This window comes from Eptatretus burgeri, chromosome 1, assembly GCF_056783735.1.
Source record: "Eptatretus burgeri isolate ZD-2024b chromosome 1, Ebu_testis_v1, whole genome shotgun sequence".
NCBI classification, from domain to species: domain Eukaryota; kingdom Metazoa; phylum Chordata; class Myxini; order Myxiniformes; family Myxinidae; genus Eptatretus; species Eptatretus burgeri.
In genome coordinates this window covers 27,462,758-27,486,508 of record NC_140961.1, presented here as the reverse complement: position 1 = coordinate 27,486,508, position 23,751 = coordinate 27,462,758, and the positions used below count along the sequence as shown (strand labels likewise).

Genomic DNA, 23,751 nt, shown 5'->3' with positions numbered 1-23,751 from the left:
CCTGCAGGTTGATGCTGTTCCACTTTCTTTCTGGCCTCATTGTGCAAAGCAAAGATTGCCATGTCACTACCCTTGTTGATATACTTGCAGACGTACTTTATGGACTTGGTGGAGAGTTCAACATTAATGTGTGCATCAAAGATCTTGCATAGTAGAGGAGAATATGGAACCACCCACCGGTTATCAATAACTATTTCCTCACCATTGCAATATCGCTTCTTCTTGGTGGTGAAGCGACGATCTCCTGGTCTCCTTCTTCGGTATAGTGGATTTCCATCTTGATCTGTCTATGTCTCTTGTAGAAGCTTTCTTGGGAATCTTTTTGTGCATTTTCCATCTTTCATGCAGGGAGACTGTCGGTCAAGTGCTCAACATGGCCCATGGATCATTTGTTTAGTAACAGTGGCATAGAGGATATGATCCTCCTGTGGATAAGGAAGTTCTGTACGAATTGCACAATAAATTTGACTCAGTCTGATCTTTTCAGAAAACCAGATGAGACTGTGGACATGAGGAAGTCCTTTAATTTGCCATTCAATAGAGTACATACAGCATTTTACTTGCCCAAATACTGCTCCATTTGTAAGCAAATTACTTTGTCAGAAAATATATGCAAGCAGATCAAGCCTGTCCTGAGGTGTTTGTCCATCCATTAGTTCTTGAATGAATTCTGGCCAAGATGGATTGCAAGTGAACAAGAGGTCAGGCATGCCATAGTTTCGAACACATGCCATCACATCTTGAGTTTTTTCAAACATGTATCGAGGTCCCCAGTGAAGGTTGATGGTAGTATGACCAACTGACCAACATTCTGAGTGTTTCCATCATTTACAACATCTTGAAGGTGGACATAGTTCTCTGCCTGCAGGGTCTTTTGGTTCAGTTTCAATTATCGCACACGTCAAAAATAAACAGCCTTTTTACATCCATTTTTCCCTGCTGAGCAGGGGTTAGGTTTTTGCGGGCTCCATGCAATCATGGTTTCCTTCTTGAGGCAATGTTTTATGACCGGATGCCCTTTCTGACGCCAACCCTGGTCGCCTCCTACAACACACAGGGATATGGTACACCCATTCTAACTGGAGCATGCACCGGGACCAGTACAATAGTACTCATTTTGCCGACCTCAGAAGGATGACAGGCTGTCAACCCCCTGGTGTTAATTCAGTGGAAAACGGGCCTCGAACTCAGGACCCTAGGCTCCCAAGCCAGCCACCCTAACCACTAAGCCAACACCAGGCTTCTACACGTGTCAACAATGAACTGATGAAAAATGTTGCGACATCCGAGCAGATGGTTGAAGTTGTTTTCACGTGCCATAATTCAGTCGGCATAAAAGTCCAATGATGACACTTTTTTCACAACAATGGGATCAACTGTTGCTGGATTAACACACCAGTACTTGAAGTGGTAGCCATCCTCTCCCAAACTGAAAATTATGGGGGTGTGCTGAGCATCCTAAGCAGAATCAGAAACTCTCAATATTTGACTGTCATGTTGCTGAAGGATAATGTCAAGCCGCTCACTTTCCTGTCCCCAACCATTAAAATTGCAACCTCATTTGTAACAGGTGCATTAAATCGCTACTCAAGTCCACCAGTGGGAGTTTTATCTGCCCTGAAGGTGACCTTCAATTCCTCAGATGTCATGCTCACCATGGCTGTCTTGAAGCTCTGGAAATACTGTATTTGTTGTTGTTATGAATGAAACATTTCTTGCAGCTCCAGGACAATATCCAATTTGATTCCAGGAATGTTACCACATCGTTGCTGAGCCTGCTCACTCTCATCTCCCATGAAATATATTTTCAAGAAAGTGTTTTTTCCTGATTGCGGCAATAAGGATCCAATTTGTTGGTGTACTTGTCCTTGGGCTTTAAAGGTCAGCATGAAGTTGAGATTGCCATCTATCTGTTCTCCACCAAAATAAATCATCTGAATGCTGCAGATGTACTTTATAATGTTAGCTAATAAGTTTTTTGAAAAAGTTGTGTCAGCCAGCATAATAATTTTTGAGGGTATGGTGGCTGTGACAGTTGTGGCAAAGCCACCTTTCCTTTTGAGCAACACATTCCAGGAGTTTCAAATTTCCATTTTTTTGCAAGGAAGTACTGAAACGTTTCAGACATATTGCTAATGGAAACAGATGGGTTGCAGGCATAATCAGTTGAAGAATTGTACTTCGAGGCCTCACCTTGCTAGTTGGCTGCAGTGGGTTTACCTCGGCATGACATATTCACACATTCAGTAGAGATTCAGTATATTGTCTGGCTCTTGTAGCCTCAAGAGTTGAGTTAACTCAAGTTTGGGCTGTTCTCATCCGATCAGCAGATTGTTTGGCTTGAACAGCCTCCAATGTCTCATTTGTTCGAGCCTAGGGGCTGTTCTTATCCTGTTATAATCTTGCAGAAGTCTTGGTCTTGGCAAGACTATTTCGGGAAATGTAGTTGTAGTCAAGAAGTTGCTGGTTTTGGAGATGTTGGGCTTGTTCTTGGCCAAAAAATGTGACAAAAAATATTCGAGAATGTAATTCCAGAACAATCATAAACATGTAGTCAATCATTAAAATTCTACATTTTATGTCAACTAACATTTCACAGGTTTAGAAGTGGATCGCAAAAGTTGAAAAAAATATGAAGAATAGCAGGGCTACGCGGATCATCCATGCAATATAAAAATATGACTTCAGGTCCTCAACCCGCCTCACACACCCCAAGTTATGAACTCCCCCTCCCAAACCCCTTTCCTTAACCTCCACCTCCCAACCCTAAGAGGTCAATCCCCTCCCCACTTCAACCCTTCAAACCTCCCCCTCACCCCCCCCCCACAGAGAAAGGTCTCAATCCCCCACACCAAAGCTTCAATCTACCTCTCACAAGTGTCCCATCTTTGCTCCCCCCTCCAACCCTAACTCTGTCCTCCCTTCTTCACCTCCCTCACCCTACTCATAAAACCAAGCGGGCATTCCATCATGGAAACATCGGAATATTTAATAACACTTTTTCCTCCCCTATCATGCTTCACAGACTTCACAGAAACTGTGATCAAAGCAGTCATGGCCCGTTATGGTCGACTGTCCAACTCACAATTCCATGAGATTTGTGGAAACTCCGTGGAATTACAACTGTCAAGTGACTTTGAGAACCGAAACCAAGAGATATCAAAATCAACTTTGAACATCGAAAAATATACTGTACTGTACTGTGTAGGGTGGTTACAAAGTCTCGATACCCCCCCTCACCCTACCCCTCCCAAAATCAACTACCCTGCCTTGGTATGTAATATGTATATATAGATATATATATATATATATATATATATATATATATATATATATATATATATATATATATATATATAGTTGTGGGCCGGGGATCGGCTGCGAGCACGACCGCAAGGTGGAGCAGTAGGGTCGACTCTGCCGAACACCTGGAATCTAGATCGTACCTTTTGGAAAACTCCGGAAGGTATGGGTCCCTTACCGGACTGTGAATCGTCAATAATTCCACCACGTGGGACAGGGTTATTTGCCAAACTTTAAAATACCTAGAGACCCACGTGGCGATCTACCGAGGATCCACACCCTCGACGGAACTCGTACGGGATGAGCCGTATGCGTGCTCGACCCGTGCGTAACCCGAGCGGATGGTTACCGAAGTCCCGTCGGTCTAAATGTACAATTTGCGGCTTCCCCAAATTTCCCAACATGCACCTTGCGAAACCAATAAAGAAAACACAAAAACAAGCTGATACATTTAACAAATAGGGTATTTATTAACAGTAGGTGGGGAAGGAGGGAAGCACGTAAGGGCAGAGTTATCACGACTACTAGAGATGCAAGTATGTACAGCAAAGAGCACTTAAACAATTCCTGCTTACAGACGGGCCCACAGACAGACACGCACACCCTCTGATAGTTTGATGAAGATCTGTTCTGCCACCTCTGAGAAAGATGGCAACAGACAGACAGCCAAACAACCCTCATGGTATAGACAACTAGCAAAATAGAACACAGATTGCTGTGAAAATTTTCAAATTGAAAAGAAAAAGAAATGCAAATATCACGAAAACCACTGGAAAGTCAGTTTATAGACTTTTGATTTGAGTGTTCAGCCAGTTTGATACGCACAAACTTTTAAATGCCAACTGAATCACCTTTGGTCATAGTGTGCAAGTATACTGTACAGCCAGTCAGAGAAGAACTTCTTGGATGGAGACCCATGTGCTCTGTTCTATCGAAACGTGTCTCCTATTCACACTCGTGGGTTCTGGAAAAAAAAAAGGACAGTACAGGTACTTCGTCATCACAATACCAGTTTATGTCTGGATGAAGAGGAGGCCAAAATAATCTGTGCTGGCCAATCCGATGCATGTGCTTGACTGCAGCATCACCTTCTTGAACAGCCGTGGTAAGGCTTGAAAATCCCTTACCATCATATTTGACAACGTACCACATGTTTATATGTTTTTCGGTAATCTCAGGTTGATTCAGTACACTTCTGATCCCATCACCTCTGCCAGCGGCATCTTGCGTCACATAAGCTGTTTCATGAACCAAGGTAAATGGAATTTCAACCGACTGAAGTTCATCTACTTTTCACAGCCCAAAACAGGGACGGTCCAGTAACGGCTGTTGAATTAAAACCAGGTGGGGTTGACTCTGCCTGTCATCCTTCTGAGGTCGGCAGAATGAGTGCCAGCTTGCTGGTGTCCTGTGTCGGAGTGGCAACCTGTCCAGGATTGTACCCAATAGCTAAGGAGACTGATAAGGCAGCACCAACACTCTGCACAGAGTATGGTCCCACTGGATGGATGGATCATGTCTTTAACTGGCGTCAGAGTTCCTGAAGAAATCTTTTCCTCAACTTTAGATTAATCAACAACAACAAAAAAAAAGAGTCAAACCACAGAGTTGTGTGAGCATAAGGCGTCAATACAGGGCATTGCCATTTGGAATATCAGGGCAATTTCATGAAATGCTGTCTGCAAAATGCTTCAGTGCTCCTCCGACACCATCAGGCACACCCTTTCCATGGCTTGCTCAAAAAATTCCAGCTGACTTGTCTGAAACCTTTTTTGAATGGCTCTGTTGACATGAAATATAAATGTGCTTTCTGCCGATATTGATTAGCAGAGCTGTCGCTGAAAAAAATATACCGTGGTAATCTCAGGATATGAGATCCTAAATTGGTTTTAGGTGGGCCCATATGGCTGCAGGATCGTTCCTCGTAGAAATCGAGATAAAGTAGTTGCAAAAGTAATCGTTGACACCTGGATGTATCTATAGTACTCCAAGAGGCAAACAGGTGTACTGATGTGTACTCCAGAAATGGACCGATTGAATCTCTGATGAGTAACGACAGTTGTAGTCCTCACTGAAGTCTACCAGCAGTAGGCACTCATAGTCTTGCAGCTTTTCTCGAAGGGTCCTGTATGTTCTAAATTGCCATCAGATGTTGAAGAGGTGACACTTTTATTTATATAATAGTCCACAATAGTCTTATATAGTCCACAATAGTACTATACAAGTCCACAAGTCCACATAGACTTATAGTCCACAAGATCATGCTCACTGGCTTCTATCTCAGGCTTAACAGTAATAACAGATTGCTTGTCTGTATTCTGCTGCTCAAATTTTTCTCTCCTCCATTGAAAGTACAGTATGATATCACATCATTGTTTGGAGGTTTCGCAATCGGATGGTGACAGCTGCTGCATACTTCACAGTTCCCATATTCACCGTCAGTCCTAGCTCCTCTCTTGTTTTTTGACATGCATTTGTCCTTGATTATTTTTCTGACAGTGCACGGTTCAGAAACCATTTGCCGTTTTCCGATTTTAGGACATGGTACTTGGAGCAAAGATCCTTCAGCAATGCAACATGAAAAGTTAGGGCCTTCTTTGCTGGTCAATGTTGCAAGAGTTGCTGGTTTTTGAGCGTGGACTGGGTTTAACATCCTTGTGGTTCTTCTTATTCCAGAGCCTTGTGTAGCACATTTTGTACTTGTTAGCCTCCTCTATTTTCTGTTCCAGGAGTTTCCTCAACTGGAGCACCTCCATATACACGTTAGCTCAATCTTCGGCAACCTACTTCCATCGCAGTCTTCTTTGCCTTGGCTTTGGAAAAGCCACTCTCGAAGGTGTCGCTGGAGGTGTTATCGCTTTAGCAGCAGTGCTTTTCCTTTGTCGACACTTAGCTTTCCTTTTGTCCCCAATTCCTAAATAAATCCAGGTAACCATGAATGATAAATTATACCCTGATTAGTAAAGCAGACCGTCCCACATCACGGGATAAACCGAGTCAATTGTGATAAATATTTCAGGAAAAACGAACATGGTGTTCATGTCAGTTCTGAAATAATCTTTGAATTTCATTCTCATTTTGGTTTATTACAAGATAAATACTTAGATGAAGTTTTGATACAGATATAATATTTATTTTAATGAAAACATGTCAGATATCTCAGTTTGCTTCTCATACATTAAAATTAGCATATTGCTCACGTTTTTAATCACTCTCCCTCTCTTCCCCCCCCCCCTTTACCCCCTTTTTATTCACCAGTAAAACCCAAAATAAGTTTCGTGAATCAATCATTTAATGGAACCATTGATCTCACATGCAAGGGATCTGGAATTCCACTCCCAAACCTGGAGCTGCTTCATCCAAATGGTACCAAACTCAACACAATGAAGAAAAAAGATTCCAAAGAAATCAAACTTCACATCAATATTGCTGAACCTGCTCCGGTTGTGAAATACACATGCGTGGGAACCAACATCCATGGAGAGACACGGGTGGAGATCATGTTGGAGTTAAAGGATGAACCAACATCTCTCACTGTGGGACTGATCATTGGGATCGTGTTTTTGTCCCTTCTTGTTGTTGTTGTTACTGTTCTCGTTGCCTTGATCTACTGGAGAAGGAGGAAAACCCCGGGAAAAGTTAAAGGTACTGTATTACGAATGTGAATTGTTTCCATTTTGGGTACTCTCTTGCCATATTTATTTTTCTATCTTAAATCATATTGAAAGTGAGAATGGAGCTGTAAGAGATTATAATAGAGTTAAAAATATGGGAAAAGCTAAATATCGAGTGACACCACATGAAGGAAGTGGAGTGAATATTTTACTGTTTAATGTAGAAGCTTTCACGGCTTGGTACGAGTTCACTTTTGCCAAATAATGCAAAATACTTGGACATTGATGTGTGTGCCGGATTATGTGATAACTCATCTACTCCATGAAGAACACCTTGGGATCTTTAACCTTCACCAAGTAATGTCAGCAGACAGGACGTCAGTTTAACGTCTCTCCGAGGGAAGGCACACCTATTTATGGATCACCATGCTGTGAAACACGAGGATGGGTTTATAGGTGGGTTAGGATTCAAACCCAGACTAGACAGTATGGAGGTGAAAATGCAGACCTCAAGGCCATCTTGCCAGCCCCTGTATGATTAATTAAATTATAAATATGGACTAATGTCCTTCTCCACTGTGGTGTTTGTAATAAATCCGATCCGGAGCACAGGCGTATAAAAGAAGCTCAAATGAGCTAAGATCCTTGTCCTCTTAATGACGACGTCATAAAAACGAATATGACGTCATTGTGATGTATCAGGTTTGCGATAAATTATCTGTGCTAACGCCCGGCTTGATTCCCACAAACAAAATTCAAACAGCTTGCCTAGTTTCGGAGATAATGGTCAAGGAGATTTCCATTTTGTGGCGATATTATGATGTCAACTTTTTTCTCGGAAGAATTTCCAAAATCGGAGATGGTTACTGCCTGTGTGTGGGCTTTCTGCATGTACATGGCAAGTTTCACGAAGATCCGATGAAAACTCTGGGTTGTGAAACAAAAAATGTCAAAAAATAGGAATGACGACATAAAAATTGATATGACGTCATAGTGATGTATCATATGTGCGGTAATTCATCTCTGCTAATGCCCTGTTCGATTCCCACAAACAGAATTCAAAAAGCTTACCTAGTTTCGGAGATAATTTTTTAGGCGATTTCCATTAGCGGAGACATTTTGACGTCATAACTTTTTTTCTAGGAGGAATTTTCAAAATCGGAGATGGTTACTGTCTGCGCAGGGTATTTTTACATGTATACGCCAAGTTTCAGGAAGTTTCGATGAAAACTGGAGGTTGTGAAACAAAAAAGTCCACAAGAAGAAGCAGAAGAACAACAACGTGAGTAAGACTTAGAGATCCTCCACGAGGATCTAAAAAAGTCCACAAGAAGAAGCAGAAGAACAACAACGTGAGTAAAACTTAGAGATCCTCCACGAGGATCTAAAAACATAACTCCAATCATGAAGAAACCTTCTTTTGACCCAAATCATCTTCAAAATTCCAGGCCTATTTCTCTTTTACCTTTTCATCTGAATGTGTGGAGGCCCTCAATATCAGACATAAGATCAGACCTGTCTTGTTGGACATATCTTGAGCTTTCAATACAGTCTAGCTTTGAGCCTTGCTCTCAAAACTGTCTGCCTATGGAACTCGAGGCCAACTCCACTCTTGGATTACTGACTTCCTCCACTCTCGTAACCAACGTGCGGCTCTCAATGGAACCCTTTCTTTTGCTCTCCCTGTCAAGGCTGGAGTGCCCCCAAGGCAGTGTTCAAGGTGCAGTACTATTGCTAATCTTCATTAATGATCTCTCTGACTCTGGAAAATCCTCTTTACCTCTTTGATATGACTCCACCCTCTACCGTGACATAGCCCATCAGTCTGATAGACAGGCAGCAACTCTTCTCACTCTTCAACTCTTGACAAAAAATCGCAAACTGATCAAACACTTGAAATATGTCATTTAACCCTGGAGAAATCCAACACACTAACTCTCTCGCTCTCTCTGAAAGGACTTTACTGCAAACCATCCCATCTTCTTTCTCAACATCCCTTTCTCATCCCATCTGAGAAAGAACTTCTCAAAATCTGGGGTCTCACTCTCAGTCCCCCTTCTCCTTCTGTTGTTCCTTTTATTACGTTGCATTCTGATCTGTTCTGTTATCGCTCTTTCATGAGCCTTGACTATGTGTGCAAAAAAATCTCCAAGATGATAAAATCCATTTTCTTCCCCAATATTGCCCAAATATGAAATTGCCTGAATGAGAAAACAAATGAAACTTTGGTTCACGCTCTCATGGCATCACGTTTGGTTCAGTCCAATAGTGAACTGAACAGTTCAGAGAGTTCATACAGTTCAGAGAGGGAGAGAGAGAGGTAGAGACACACACACACACACACACACACACACACACACACACACACACACACACACACACACACACACACACACACACACACACACACACACACACACACACACACACACACACACGGGCCAGTCCATGGGGAACGATCAGCACTGACCATGACCGCACTTCCCTGAGAAATCTGGGTAGCAGTGAAGAATGGGAAGATTTGGCCCCCGACTTATGTTGGGGGAGTCTTACCACCCAACACAAATAGGCATCCTCAATAGTTGCATGAAGCACTGTTATAGTTGAAGTAGGTTACATGTCAGGAATACCTGCCAAAAACATGTACAAATCAAAATTCACTGGTTGCAACAGTGTTCAGCCCCTTCGGTCACTACTTGGTGGAAGCACCTTTTTCGGCAATGACTGCGATGAGTCTTTTTAGGTAGATCTCGACCAGCTTTGCACAGGGAGATGGTGAAATCTTTGCCCATTCTTCTTGTGAAAATTGGTCAAGTTATGCCAAGTTTGATGGGGATCGTCGATGGACTGCAACCTTCAAGTCTCACCATGAATGTTCAATTGGGTTCAAGTCAGGACTTTGACTGGACCACTCAAGAACATTTATTTTCTTCTTATTCAGTCACTCCAGTGTGGCTTTAGCTTTATGCTTCGGATCATTGTTCTGCTGAAATGTGAATCTCCTACCCAGTTTCAGATCCATTTCTGACTCAAACAGGTTTTCATCAATGATTCTCCTGTACTTTGCACCGTCCATTGTTCCTTCTATCCTGACAAGCTTGTCAGTCCCCTGCTGATGAAAAGCAGCCCCATAACATGATGCTGCCACCACCATGCTTGAAAGGAGGGATTGTGTTGACTGTGTGATGTGCATTGTTAGGCTTGTGCCAGATGTAACGCTTTTAATTTACACCAAAACGTTCAATTTCTGTCTCGTCTGATCACAAAGCGTTTCTCCACATGACTGCAATATCATAAAGATGCTTTTTCTCAAACTTAATATAAGCTTTTAAATGAATCCTTTGCAGTAATGGCTTCTTTCTTGCAACCTGTCTACAGAGGCCAGCTTTGATATTGTTGATCGATGAACACTGACCTCCATCTCAGACATAGAGCCTTGCATATCTTTCAAAGTTATTGTTGGATTTACAGTGACATCCCAAACCAGTTTCCTGCTTGCCCAGCTGCTGAGTTTGGATGGGCGATCTTACTTGGGTCGAGTGTGGGTGGTATGATGCATCTTCCACTTCTTAATGATGGATTTCACCGTACTCAAAGGGATAATGAATGACTTTGAAATCTTCTTATAACCCTCTCCTGAATGGTGCTTCTCCACCACTCTATGTCTGACTTCTTTAGAAAGCTTCTTGGTCTTTATGTTTACCTTGTTGGTTGACCAAGTGAGTTGTACCGTAAAACTCCTTTGATAAGTGCGGGAGTTTAATGTTTGTGTCAAACCACTGATTTCATACAGGTGAAACCTATTACACTTATTTTGTAACTTTCAAACAAATAATTTGCTCCTAAAGTGATTTAGGGTTAATTAGGCAAAGGGATTGAATACTTGTGCAACGGAGAATCATCTGATTTTTACCCGTAATCTAACTTATTCACATTTTGACTGCATTTTTCAGACTTATCACTTTGGAGTAGTTTGTGAAGACTCTATATCTCTTAAGTTTGATTTGAAAGCATGATGAATAAGCCCAGGTGGTATCAAAATGTTAAAACTTTGGAGGGGGGTGAATACTTTTGCAGCCCACTGTATTGTTTGTTTGGTTCCTAGGCCAAAAGATCAATAATACTAAATTTTTGCAACTTTTATTAAGTGTATGTGTGTGTGTGTGTGTGTCTTATGTATTCACTGTCATGGCTCGCTTGTATTAACAGGAAACAGGTAATACAAAGTTGATACCTTTCATTCACTGATATTTCTTGTTTTAAAATATTTTCATGACTCCGATTTGCATCCAGGAACACAAGAATAATGGTTAACCATTCTGAAATTTCTACCCTTTCATTTAAATGCTCAAAATTATGCTAAAAAGACTATTTTACTTCGATTTCATGCTAGAAACGGCAGGTTAAAAGTTTCCGTGCCAGCAGAAATAAGCGAGTCGCTGAAAACGCAAACACAGTGTATGTGTGAAAGGCTGCGTAAGCATTCATACCTCCTTTCAAAAGTCCCGTATTCCCTGCTGACAGGCTTGCCTGCATTTTCTCTTGAGCCCTGACAACTCATGTAGAACATATTACAGTAGCCAGGCTCGTGATTCAGGCTCAGAAAATGATCATCACTCCAATTGTGTAGGTCCTCACTCGCATTAACTACATCAACAGATTGATTTAAAATTCTCTTAATACCTTTTAAAGAAATACATAAATCGTCGCTGTCTATAAATCTGACCTCAATGCACCTTACACCCCATAAAGGAAGGCATGGAGCAGCACCAGGAATTTCCTGGTTGTTCCCAACACCAAGATTAAGACCATTGGTGATCGAGTATTGTCAGAGTTAAGCTTCTGTAGCACTCTTCTAAGTGTGTAGCACTCTAACTCTAACTTCTAACACTTCTAACTCTTCTGTAGCACTCTGTAGCACTGTAGCACTAAGTCTGTAGCACTCTTTGCCTTTTAAAATCTGTGCCACCTCATTTTTAACGTCACTTTATTTTCCCTCTCTTTCAGCCCAAAGAATGAAATTCAGGACTTCAGACGGTAATGAAACATCCAGTTCATCAAAGAAAACCTTGGTTTGTTTTTTTTTGTTTCATTTCATTTTCCTTTCTCTTCATCTCACCTTTTCCAAATGAATGATAAAATGAATCGATTAACTGTGAGATTACTAAAGCCAAAGTCACATTTGCTCTACGGCGAGGATACGGCAGCCGTACGCCCTCTGAATTGACAGAAACGTGCGGTGGCCGCAGAGTTTCTGAGGTGGCCTCAGGGTGGCCCTACGCCGTATGGCTATATTTTACAGGCCGTAAGGTCGCCGTGGAATTACAACGCGGAGTTATAACTTTTTTCATTTCTACGTTCGCCGTAGTAATTCGACAAGCCGAAAAAAAAAACTGGTAAAAAAAAAAGAAAAAATTAACCCATTCGTTACCGTCCATCTGGCCGCACGTTCGCCTTAGGGCCCCCTGCGGTCGCCTTGCGGGCACCTTGCATCTGCCTTGAAAATTCTATGGCCACCGCAGGAACGCCCTAAGGTCACCGTGCGACATCAAATCAAAGACCATACGGCAACCCCACGTTTTCGGTCTCCACAATTTATAAATACGCCGTGCGGCTCCCCAAAAAATAAAAACATATGTGACTGCTACATTGTGTGACCGTGGAAATACTGCGGCCGCCGTATAATTGCTAGTGGCCGTAGATTTTGGAGACCCCACGGCCGCCGTGGCAAATGCGACTTAGGCCTAAATGGATCCTGACATGTTGGTACAACACAAGCAAATTGGTTTGAATGGCTTCGTCCTCTGTCAAAGTTCAATTGAACATCGTCACAGGTGAGACTCGACTAACTTGACATGATCCCAGAGGCTGACTTGACTATCAAGAATAATGTGCACCATGGTTCCAATGGATCCACTTGCCACAATCCAATCACAAGAATGACTGAGTGGATCAGCAATTGCAATCACAAACACTCAATGCACTCCTCACAATCCATGAACATACACAAAGAGAAGAGCGTAGCCGGTACAATTGTAATGATTAAAGTCCATTATTAAAACTATGCATGGGCTATTAGACAGGTTTTCATCTCACAACTATGGTGTGAAAATTACTATTACAATGCCTGGCTCTGAGCCATGTTTCAAGCAAATTCAAACAACTTCCTGGACAAAGAAGAATTGCTGCACAAAATGTACAAATTGAACATAATACTTTTCTTGCAGCACTGGAAATTAAGCTCTTCTGACACAAATCAAACAGATTCAAGGCTGATTGAAGAATATGTCAGAGGAAGCAGAGTAACATTATGATGCACAGGGAACAGATTAACCAGAGTTGGTGTCAAAGCCACCCAATGCTCGCCTGTTTATACATTTATCGTTTTTAAAAGACTCGTCTAAAAATTAATATTTTTTTTATAAAGCATTGCAGTGAAGTCTGATCCAAATAATTTTAAAGCAATATATGTATTTGTATATTGTAATCTGTAAAAAGAGAGCAAGTGAGCACAATATATGCCCGAACAAGAAGGTATATACAGAATTGTGCTACTACATGGAAAACAGCATCCTGGTTGCCATGGCAACCACTTTAGATGACGAACGTATGTCGCAACATAGCGTCTCCACAGTCTGTACCTATATACCAGATATGAAACGTGAAAGTTGAAAACTTTGGGAGTTAGAGTGCAGACAGGAACGGATGGAAAACAGCATCCTGGTTGCCATGGCAACCACTTTAGATGACGAACGTATACCACAATGCACCGTCTCCACAGTTTGTACCGATGTACCAAATATGAAACGCGAAAGTTGAAAACTTTGGGAGTTAGAGTGGGGACAGCAACGGATGGAAAACAGCATCCTGGTTGCCATTGCAACCACTTTAGATGACGAATGTATATCACGACACACCGTCTCCACAGTCTGTACCTATTTACCAAATATGAAACGTGAAAGGTGAAAACTTTGGGAGTTAGAGTGCGGACAGGAACGGACGGACGGACGGACAGACAGACGGATGGACGGACGACACATAATACGCCCCGATATATACATATACATATATATATATATATATATATATATATATATATATATATATATATATATATATATATATATATCGGGCGTATAAAAAATAGTGTGGTGGATAAAAACATTAGAAAGGAAAAAATAACTTTCATCAAAATTTTTAACATTTTCACGCTCAAGCTCAAGCTCAAGCTCACGCTCACGCCGGGGTTATCGCTATAGCTCTTTGTTCTTTGAACAGGCGAGCTAAAAAACTACGTATATCTCTGATCTAATATGAGCCACAACAATGTAGTGAACACTGGCATGGTGGTGCTATTATTGGCACAGAAGTGCTCAGGACACTGGACTGGCACCTTAGAGATTGTAGGTTCAAACCTGGTGAAAGCAGCACTACTTAGGATTTAGAGCACAAGCTTCTGGAAACAGCTCATTTTATGGGTCCTATTGTATCTCCATTGGATTGTCAGTAAAAACACAGCTGCCTAAATCCAGCAGCCTAACAAAGCTCTGTAAAAGCCGAGCCGGCTCACTAATAGTTGGTGAACTTCAGGTCAGTGATAATTTGTTTGGCTCTTTGAAATGGGCAATAATATTCTATTCCACCTCTAAAATGCAAGACCTATCGAAAGTCTCCCAAAGATATAAGAAAAAATCCTTCTGGAAGGACTTGATTGGACAGAGGATGTGGGGATGTAAAAGAGATTTGAGCAGAGAAATAAAGAAATGCTTTCAAAAATTGTAAGTCCAGTTTGAAATACCATAGGACTGAAAGGCAGGAATAGAACTAGAACTATAATCTATTCTTGAATTTTATTAATGACTAGCAAATACAATCCGTCACTTCGCTGATGATAATACTAAAGGGGGGGGGGAGAAAATGGGGGGGGAGAGGGAGCGGAGATAATGGAGAGGAGAGGATGGAGGGGGAGTGAGGAGGGGTGGGGGAGGGGAAGACAGTGTGAAGTGAGAGGAAGGGAAGGCAGACTTGCAGTGGAGCGTTAATTACGATTCATACCATCTCATCAAAATGATTCTGCATAGAATAACAGTGAAGATGGAAACAAAATAATGTCTGGTCTATTTTCTACTGGTCATACTATAAACACGGTCCGGAGACAACAGCCATCCATACATGAATACTGACCGGACACGTCTGGAGCCAAACACTGCCTGGACACGTATGGAGACAAACACCGCCCGGACACCTCTGGAGACAAACACCTCTCGGATACGTCCAGAGACAAACACCACCCAGACGTGTCCAGAGCCAAGCTGGCCAGAGACAAATACCGCTCGGCCACGTCAGGAGACAAACTCCAGTCCATACATAAAAATCGTCCAGACACGTCCGGAGACAAAAAACAAACAAACCCCGTCGAGACATAACCACTGTCCGGATATATTCAGAAACAGAGACAGACAGACAGAGAGAGAGAGAGAGAGAAAACCAAATCGTCTTTTCTCTGCTGTCAGTCTCGTTTGCTAAAACAAATAAGCAACAATGCATGTGGGGATGGGGTGGAGATGGTGCTGGGGAAGAGTGAGGGAGGATTCCACAAAAACTTCAATTGCCACGTGAATCACAAACCAGCCAAGCATTGTTAACTCACAGAAGCCCATGGTTGAGAAGGCCAAAAAAACATGTGAGAGTTTTTTTGGCCTTCTCAAACAAACAAAAAAAAAACAAACAAAAAAAAAACAAACAAAAAAACAAAAAAACAAACAAACAAACAAAAAAACAAACAAAAAAACAAAAAAACAAAAAACATGAAACATCTCTGAAGGCCAGCTTCAGAAACCAGCGAGGTTACCAGGGAAATTCCTCAAGACCCTGAGACCGAGGATCGCCTGATGAAGGATATAATTAAATTAGGCCATAATTATCTTCAAAAGGGGGTGTTTTAATTAACCCAAACGCCCAATTTTCACTCTCGCACTTCCTTGGAGCTTTGTTAGTGTGCATGCAAAGTTTCAGGCTGATAGGTTTTATGGTTTTGCAGTTATAGAGGAGACACACTGAAAAACACACACACACACACACACACACACACACACACACGCACACACACACACACACACACACACACACACACTTATTGGTAAAGATGGGGTGTGGTTCCTCTTGAGAATTCAAAGCTTTCTCTTGTTCCGCATGTTATATTTTGCTTTTCGCTTCCTGCATGGTGTGATGGATTAAAGTCTCATTGACTTTCCTGAATCATGCGAAGGAGAGTAGATCACTTGTATTTGTGAATGGTGGCTTACTGTAAATGACCGTAACTCGACTGTGTGGATGTTAGGCTGCAATTCAAACTCGAGGTTTAATAGTTTAACCAAAGCAGCCTGTAAAGTAATCTTCTCTTATTCGTTGTCTCTTCAGGAGTCCACTGATCAAGAAACAGCATATGCAACTGTGGGTGTGATGTCCAATAATTGCCCGAAACCAAGACCTCAAAAGGAACCTGCGACCCTGTATGCTGAAGTTGGAATGAAAACAACTCGCAAGGTTCAGAAAAAATAACAATCAGATGAATAACCCGAAATATAGTTCACCTTTTCCTGTAGTTGAATGAAGGACTAGTCTTGCTTGTCAAGGAAAGCACCAATCTGTATCGTCAGACAAGGAGAACAGTGGATGGAATCAACAGAACATCGACTGATGTTTGCTAACTGCTCTGGGAATGAAAGAAAAGCTGATGTTTTGGGTGTTAACCCTTCATCCTTTTCTCTTACAGTGCTACTGCCAAAAAAGTCAGCTTCTCTTTGCTTCCATGGTCCTTAGCATACTTCGATAAACCTTCCATTGATTGCATCCATTGTTATACCTTTATATAATTGTTTTTTTTAAAACCTCATTAACAAAGTAAATAATCTACATATGCTATTATAGCACAGAATATTTAGCATGAAAAAAGTAAACCCTCCAATATCACGGGGGTTAGGTTCCTGGAAACCCAACTAATAGTTGGTTAAAAGGAAAAATCCACCATCATGGAAAACAGGGGCCAATGGGAAGAGGGGAGTTTGGTTCCTGGGCTTCAAGAAAATATCAAGGAAGATCGATGGCAGCCATAAATAAACACATTACTATTGAAATAAACACTTAAATATATATATTTTTTTTGAAAGAAATACTCACCCACATCTCTCACCTGTGAATGGAGGGAATAGCCAATCAGCTCTCACTCAATCAACTAAACCCAGGTGACAAGGATTATATAAATAATTGACCCCTCCCACACTCCTCGAGCTGAAGAAGCTGCGTAAAGCAACCCAAGAAGACTTACACAAGGTAAGCGCTATGCTGTTTCTAACCCTTTCCAGAGTTCTTCAACAACTATAAAGACGTTCACACATAGTACACACATGTATGAGAATCCCAATGCTTCACACCCCCTCAGCTACCAGACTGGTTTCATCACTTATTGGCAAATCATCAGCGATCGCGTCAACAGCAATGCATACCAATGAGGCTCTCAAGCAGATACCACGTGCAAATGTCAAAAGCACACTGCTTAATATATATATATATATATATATATATATATATATATATATATATATATATATATATATATATATATATATATATATCTTCTTCTTTCGGCTGCTCCCGTTAGGGGTCACCACAGCGGATCATCCGTGTGATCCGCATAGTGATTTGGCACAGGTTTTACGCCGGATGCCCTTCCTGACGCAACCCTGGTCGCCTCTTACGACACAGGGATATGGTACACCTATTTTAACCGCGGTATACACCGGCCCAGTACACTGATACTCATTTCGCCGACCTCGGAAGGATGACAGGCTGAGTCAACCCCCTGGTGTATTAATTCAGTGGCCCAACGGGGCTTGAACTCAGGACCTTTTGGATCCCAAGCCGCTGCCCTAACCACTGCGCCAACACACCAGGCTATATATATATATATATATATATATATATATATATATATATATATATATATATATATATATATATATATATATATATATATAATGTTGACATTGAAGTAAACGTGTGAATAAAATACAGTGTAAATTAAAAAAAACACGACTTTTATTATTTAAATTTATTGCAAAACATTGAGATGGGTGATGGTAAACATAATACATACTCACACTGTACTCTGCCGTAAATAGAAAACACAAGACTTAGCTCAGAATGATGCTGTTCAAGGGGGGAGGGGGGAGTGGTCCACGGGAAGGGTTATTTGGGAAAGGGTGAGCGGGGAAATGGTGAGTGGGGAAGGTGATTCAGTGAACAGAAAAGCAGCATAAGCTTTACAATGAAGGTGCCAACAGCATTGCCACAACCCACAATGGAGAAGGGTAACAGGATCCTTAAATCCCCGTTATCTTGAACTGCGATCTTTCCTGCTTGGAGAGAAAGGTATGAGGTATGGCATCGTCTTCCAGAATCACCCCATCTCGTTAGTGTTAAAAACCTGCTCCATCATAAATCCCTTTGCCTCGATTTGTTTCATGAGCTGTACATGAAAATGCTTGTTTGAGAACGGGGGTTTGAATCCGGGTGTCAGAAATGAAGTGTTTGGCAATAAGGTTCAAAGGATAATGAAAGTTTGGGAATGAGGTTTTTAAGGAAAATGAAAGCTTGGGAATGAGGAAGAGTACAATGGTGAAGGTTATACCTACAATCATTGACCCCGTCATGGCAGACCGTACAGATGCCGCATTTTCTCCTCAAACCAACCGAACTAACAACTCGATATTTTCGCCCAACTTCAAACCTTTCTCTGCCTTTTGGTGGAACTAACTTTGTCCATCGCTTCACGTTTGGGCTCATTAAAAACGGTGCGCGAGAAGCACAAGGCTCATTATGGGAGGTAATTGTTCATGACGCAAACGATAACTCATCTCAGCTCAAAAACCGCAAATGGTCGAAATGGAATCAGAACACAATAGGTTGCCTATGATTGGTAGAAACCCGCGATACGAGAACTCACGATATTTTATTGGAAGGTTTACTATACAGAATATTTCACATGAAATACAATCTTTTGATGCTGATGTATTTTTTTTTTAAAGGTTAGTACTATATACAGAAACAAGTCAAGAAGATTGCATTTGTAAACATCTTCATTTTACAAAGACTAAGAATGAAAGTTTAAATCCTTAGACAAAAAAGCATTCTGCAAATCATTAAAAATAAAAAAGTTTTCTCCTTTGTATCTGGGTCTCAATATACAACAAGAGAATGTTTTTAAAGAAAACGAATAGCAGTAACAGAACAGCGAATGACAGTCTCTCGAGTTTCTCCAATTCTTTTAGGAAGTTATACGACTGCCATTTATACTGTTATAGTCATCGGATTTGGATCAGGGTTCTTATCCAAATCCTGACTACCACTGTTAGGGTGGACCGTGGGTCGACCCGTGGTCAATTCTTCCACTCGGACAGTGACCGATTTAGTGATGAATGGTCCTCAGAGACCATCCCTTTGGAAAGCCGAAAATATGTTTACTTCAGTTTCCGATGAACAGAAACTACATGAGATCTGTCGCCGACAGCTGGTTCACCCATCTAAAGGATGAGGGCCAAGCGATAACTGGGGGTGAACCATTGTAATTGAAAACCTCTGAATGAGGTCTTTTTGTGCCAATTTATAACACCCATTACATGGTCTGACCCACATTGTTTATTACTTCTCACACCAGGCCGAATTTGAACCTCACACCAGGCCAACCTGCCATTGAGAAAAACAAGATTTACTAGGGAAATGATTGGGGGTGTGAGGGAAGGTGGAAGAAGAAGAAGAAGAAGAAGAAGCAAACGTACTGAAAACGAGAATTCTCTTATATCAACCATAATAATCCCAAGGGCCAGTGAGACTGATTGCTCATGTGAAATATCTTATGGCCCTATTATTCACGAGCACAAAAGACAGGGATAGAGATGACGAGGCTGAAAAAAACCCTCCCGTGTGATATTTGCATGGGGTTGGTGATGGCTAAACCTCGCGGCCTAACAAAGGTCAGTACAAGCGGAGCCAGCTAACTAATAGCCGGTGAACTTCGGGTAAGAGGTAATATGCTTGGCTGTTTGTCGGGGCATGAAGATTCTTCCAAAAAAGGCAAGCCCTGCCGAAAGTCTACTTAACTATCAAAAAAGCCTTCTGGTATGACTCAAAGGGATGGAGAATGTGGGGACGTAAGAGAGATGTGAGCGGAGAAGCAAAGAAATGTTTTGGAAAATTGTCGGTCCACTTTGAAATACCATAGCATTGTAATGTGGGAATGGAACTACAACTTATTCTTGAGTTTTTGAAATGATGGAGTGTGGTTCCTCAGGAGAATTTAAAGTTTTCTCTTCTTCCGTATGTTGTATTTTGCTTTTCCTTTCCTGCATCATGCGATGCATTAAAGTTTAATTGGCTATCCCGTTTATGTGAAGGATAGTTCATCACTTGTGTTTGTGTATGGGAGCTTACTGTAAATGACTGGAACTCGAGTGCAACGCAAACAACTAGTTTAACAGGTTAACCAAAACAGCCTGCGAAGTAATTTTGTCTCATTCGTTGTCTCTTCAGGAGTCCACTGACCAGGAAACAGCATTTACAACTGTGGGTGCGATGTCCAATAATTCCCTTGCAACCAAGACCTCAAAATGACCCTGAAACTCTGTATGCTGAAATTAGGATGAAGGCAACTCGCAAGGTTCAGCAATAGTAACAGTCAGATGAATAACTCGAAATATAGTCTACCTTTACCTGCAGTCGAAAGAAGAACGAGCTAGTTTTGCTTGTGAAGGCTAGTGCCGACCTGCATCTTCAGACAGGTAGAATGATGGATGGGATTAACAGAACATTGATTGAGGTATGCTAGCCACCCAGGGAAGGAAAGGAAAGCTGATGTGTTGGGTGTTAACCCTTCATTTTTTTTTCCTCTGATGAAGGGTTAACTCCTGAAAAGTCAGCTTCTCGTTTCAAAGGGCGGTTAGTGTACTTCGATCAACATTCCATTGATTGCATTCATTGTTACACATTTATCTGATTTTTGTACACCTCATTTAAAAAGCAAATAATCTGCATCTATTACAACATCGAGTATTTAACATGAAATATAAGGCTGAATTTACAAAAGGCACATCGTGAGTGTCTTGCTAACGCATGCCTAACCCTTAAATGCTGAGAAAAACATTGTCGGATGTGCACAGCTAATCACCCGTGTAAACAGCAATTTACAAAGGGAGATAAACAGCCGATTAGTTGTGCGCACGTCTCAGCACCCGATTAGCCTGTGAAACACCGCACCGCACGTATCTGCAACATCCAATTGAAATGATGCACTTGCAAATAATTGCAGCACCATGAACAATTGTTGGAGGGGATTCAGCGAATTGCTCCTCATTACAGGTTGATCCAAGTCATCGAGCTAACACTACATTCAGCAGCCACCAAAATGATTCCTTGGAGAGTCTGTAACTCTGGAAAAATTTGATATCATCATACTTCTCCAGAGGATTGCATCTATCCTTGAAGATTCTCAATGCACATCGGTGAACTGCTCTATTCCTATCCTCTTTTGCCTCCTCTTGAGCTAACTCAAGCACTCCTAACACATCCATATTCTCCATCCCATGTAAACTACTAATTATACGCCATGCAATGCTTGCTTCAAGGCCTTAAACGCACTCCTAAACATGCTCTCGCTGACTTGTAAAAGTTTCATTGTTATCTAAACGCTTGTGATTAGGTTATGATCCACATTAAATGATAATCACTCTTCGACTAACTTTGAATGGGTGATCATCGTAGGATTAGCGATTGTAGACGAGTTGTCTAACTCTTAAACGCCTTTCGTAAATTCAGCCCATAATGCTTTGAAGTGCCTGCATTACTCTGTGCTTACATGTGACATGTCACAATTAAAAAGTTAAAAAAATTATGCATAAATACATGAAGAAGATTGCATTAATAAACACATTTATGTTACAAAAGACTAAGAACTAAAGTTTAAATCCTCAGAGTAAAAAATATTGTACAAACCATTAAAAAAAAAAGTTTTCTCCTTTGTTTCTGGGTCTCAAACTACAAGCAAAAGTTTTTGAAGAAAATTAATACCAGTAACAGCCCAGTAAATGACAATCTCTCCAGTTTCTACAGTTCTCTTTGGAAATTATACAACTTCCATTTATACTGTTACGATCATCGGATTTGGACCAGGGTTCTTATCCCAATCCTGACGACCAATGTCAAGGTGAACATGTGGTCAATTCTTCCACACGGACGGTCACCAATTTAGCGATGGATGATCCTCAGAGGCTGTCCGGCGGGAATGCTGAACAGATCTTTATATCTGTTTCCGATGTACAGAAACTTCAACGAGATCTGTTGCCAACATCTGGTTCACCTGTCCAAAGGATGGGGGCCGAAGCGATAATCTGGGGCAAGCCACTACATTTTGAAACCTCCTAATGACGGCTTTTCACACCAACTTATAAGACCCGTAGTCTGACCCACATCTTTAAATACTTGTCCGCATTCCACCCGCTCACCAGGTCGACACGTCTGTGAGAAAAACAGGATTTATTAGGGAAATGAGAGGGAGGGAAGAACGAGAAGCAAATGTACTGGGAATGAGAATTCTCTGCTCCAAGCTCTATTCCCACACTCCCACGAGACTTCAATGACTTTTGTGAAATACCTTATGGCCCAAAAATCGCTCACACACATTAAAGACAGGATACAGGTCACAAGACTGAAAGAACCTGGTCTCCATGCAATGCTTGCATGTGGTGGTGACAGCTGATTGTGATGGTGATGGTTTCAGCGAGAGGGAGAGGGAGAAAAGGAGAAAAGGATCAATCGCATCCGGGCTCGTGGCTACTAGTCAACACGCATGCACGTGCACGCGCACACGCACGCACGCACGCACGCACGCACGCACGCACACACGTTTCTTCCTGCCCAAAACCTGGACTGCCATCCTCAAAATCTGTTGTCCAATTCCCTCTTGCTCGCAGCCCTCTCCATTGCTCAGCTCACTCTATCTATCCCTGGCTCACTGGGCTTCATGGGACTGGAATGACGCTGTTGACTCCACCTGGCAACACTCGTTCTGCAGGAGGTAATTAAAGGTAAATGGACATGCTATTGAAAAGATAATACAGTATACCGTTTTTACACTCGTATATCATAACAATAACGCGATGTAGTATAACAGCTTCATCAATACCTCAACAAGGCTCCATAAAACAGCTTTATCAATACCATAGCAAGACCCATTCGGTGAGCATGGAAATCGGCTACAACTGTAACAGATCTCAGATACCCCCAACAGAGTTGGGGACTGTAGCAACAGCTTCATCAGGCTCATACCAGGACTTCATAAGAATCCCACCTAACAGTTGGTGTTCTTCATCATAAACAGTACATGGTGTTACGATCCCCTGGGAATAGGGGAGGGAAGAGGAGGTGGTCATTTGTTCTTAACAAGATCTGTTGGATCTTACCTCCAATCCATGGGTCCTCATGATCGCAAACTAAACAGGGGATGGAAAGCAACCGCTTTCACCACGCTCCTCCCGCCTCTCCTTCCGCTCGCCACACAAAGAACATGGACTGGCTCTATTATCCAGCACTTGACGCTCACGACAACTTTGGAAGGGGGAGGTTGGGGCTTTGGGAGGAGGGGTTGAGGACTTTCATTGAGGGTGAGGATGTTTGACGACTTGGGTGTGGGGAAGGGATTGTTGCCTTAGGGTTGGGAGAGGAAAGGTGAGGACTTGGGATTGGGGTCGGGGGGTGGGGGGAACAAAGATGGGACAGAAGTGGG

The 23,751-nt window shown here is 41.8% G+C and overlaps 1 protein-coding gene and 1 long non-coding RNA gene across 6 annotated transcripts in view; one reads left to right on the top strand and one right to left on the bottom strand.

Moving 5' to 3' along the window:
• LOC147034093 (uncharacterized) overlaps positions 1 to 16,639 on the bottom strand; it is a 46,182-nt gene extending 29,543 nt beyond the window's left edge. Inside the window, exon 1 of the long non-coding RNA XR_015056806.1 lies at positions 16,511 to 16,639. This is a non-coding gene — a long non-coding RNA (uncharacterized LOC147034093). The remainder of the gene's footprint in view (positions 1 to 16,510) is intronic.
• LOC147034092 (sialic acid-binding Ig-like lectin 15) overlaps positions 1 to 22,067 on the top strand; it is a 53,236-nt gene extending 31,169 nt beyond the window's left edge. Inside the window, exons 3-6 of one of the 5 annotated variants that reach the window (XM_085876212.1) lie at positions 6,562 to 6,948; positions 11,925 to 11,989; positions 16,338 to 16,463; positions 20,505 to 22,065. In XM_085876212.1, coding sequence (XP_085732338.1) covers positions 6,562 to 6,948; positions 11,925 to 11,989; positions 16,338 to 16,463; positions 20,505 to 20,585 — 659 coding nt within the window. In that variant the 3' untranslated portion in view covers positions 20,586 to 22,065. Of the gene's footprint in view, positions 1 to 6,561; positions 6,949 to 11,924; positions 11,990 to 16,337; positions 16,519 to 20,504 lie in introns of those variants that run through there. The other 4 variants (XR_015056801.1, XM_085876228.1, XM_085876223.1 and 1 more) reach the window with 4 other exon arrangements.
• Positions 22,068 to 23,751: the final 1,684 nt, after the last annotated feature.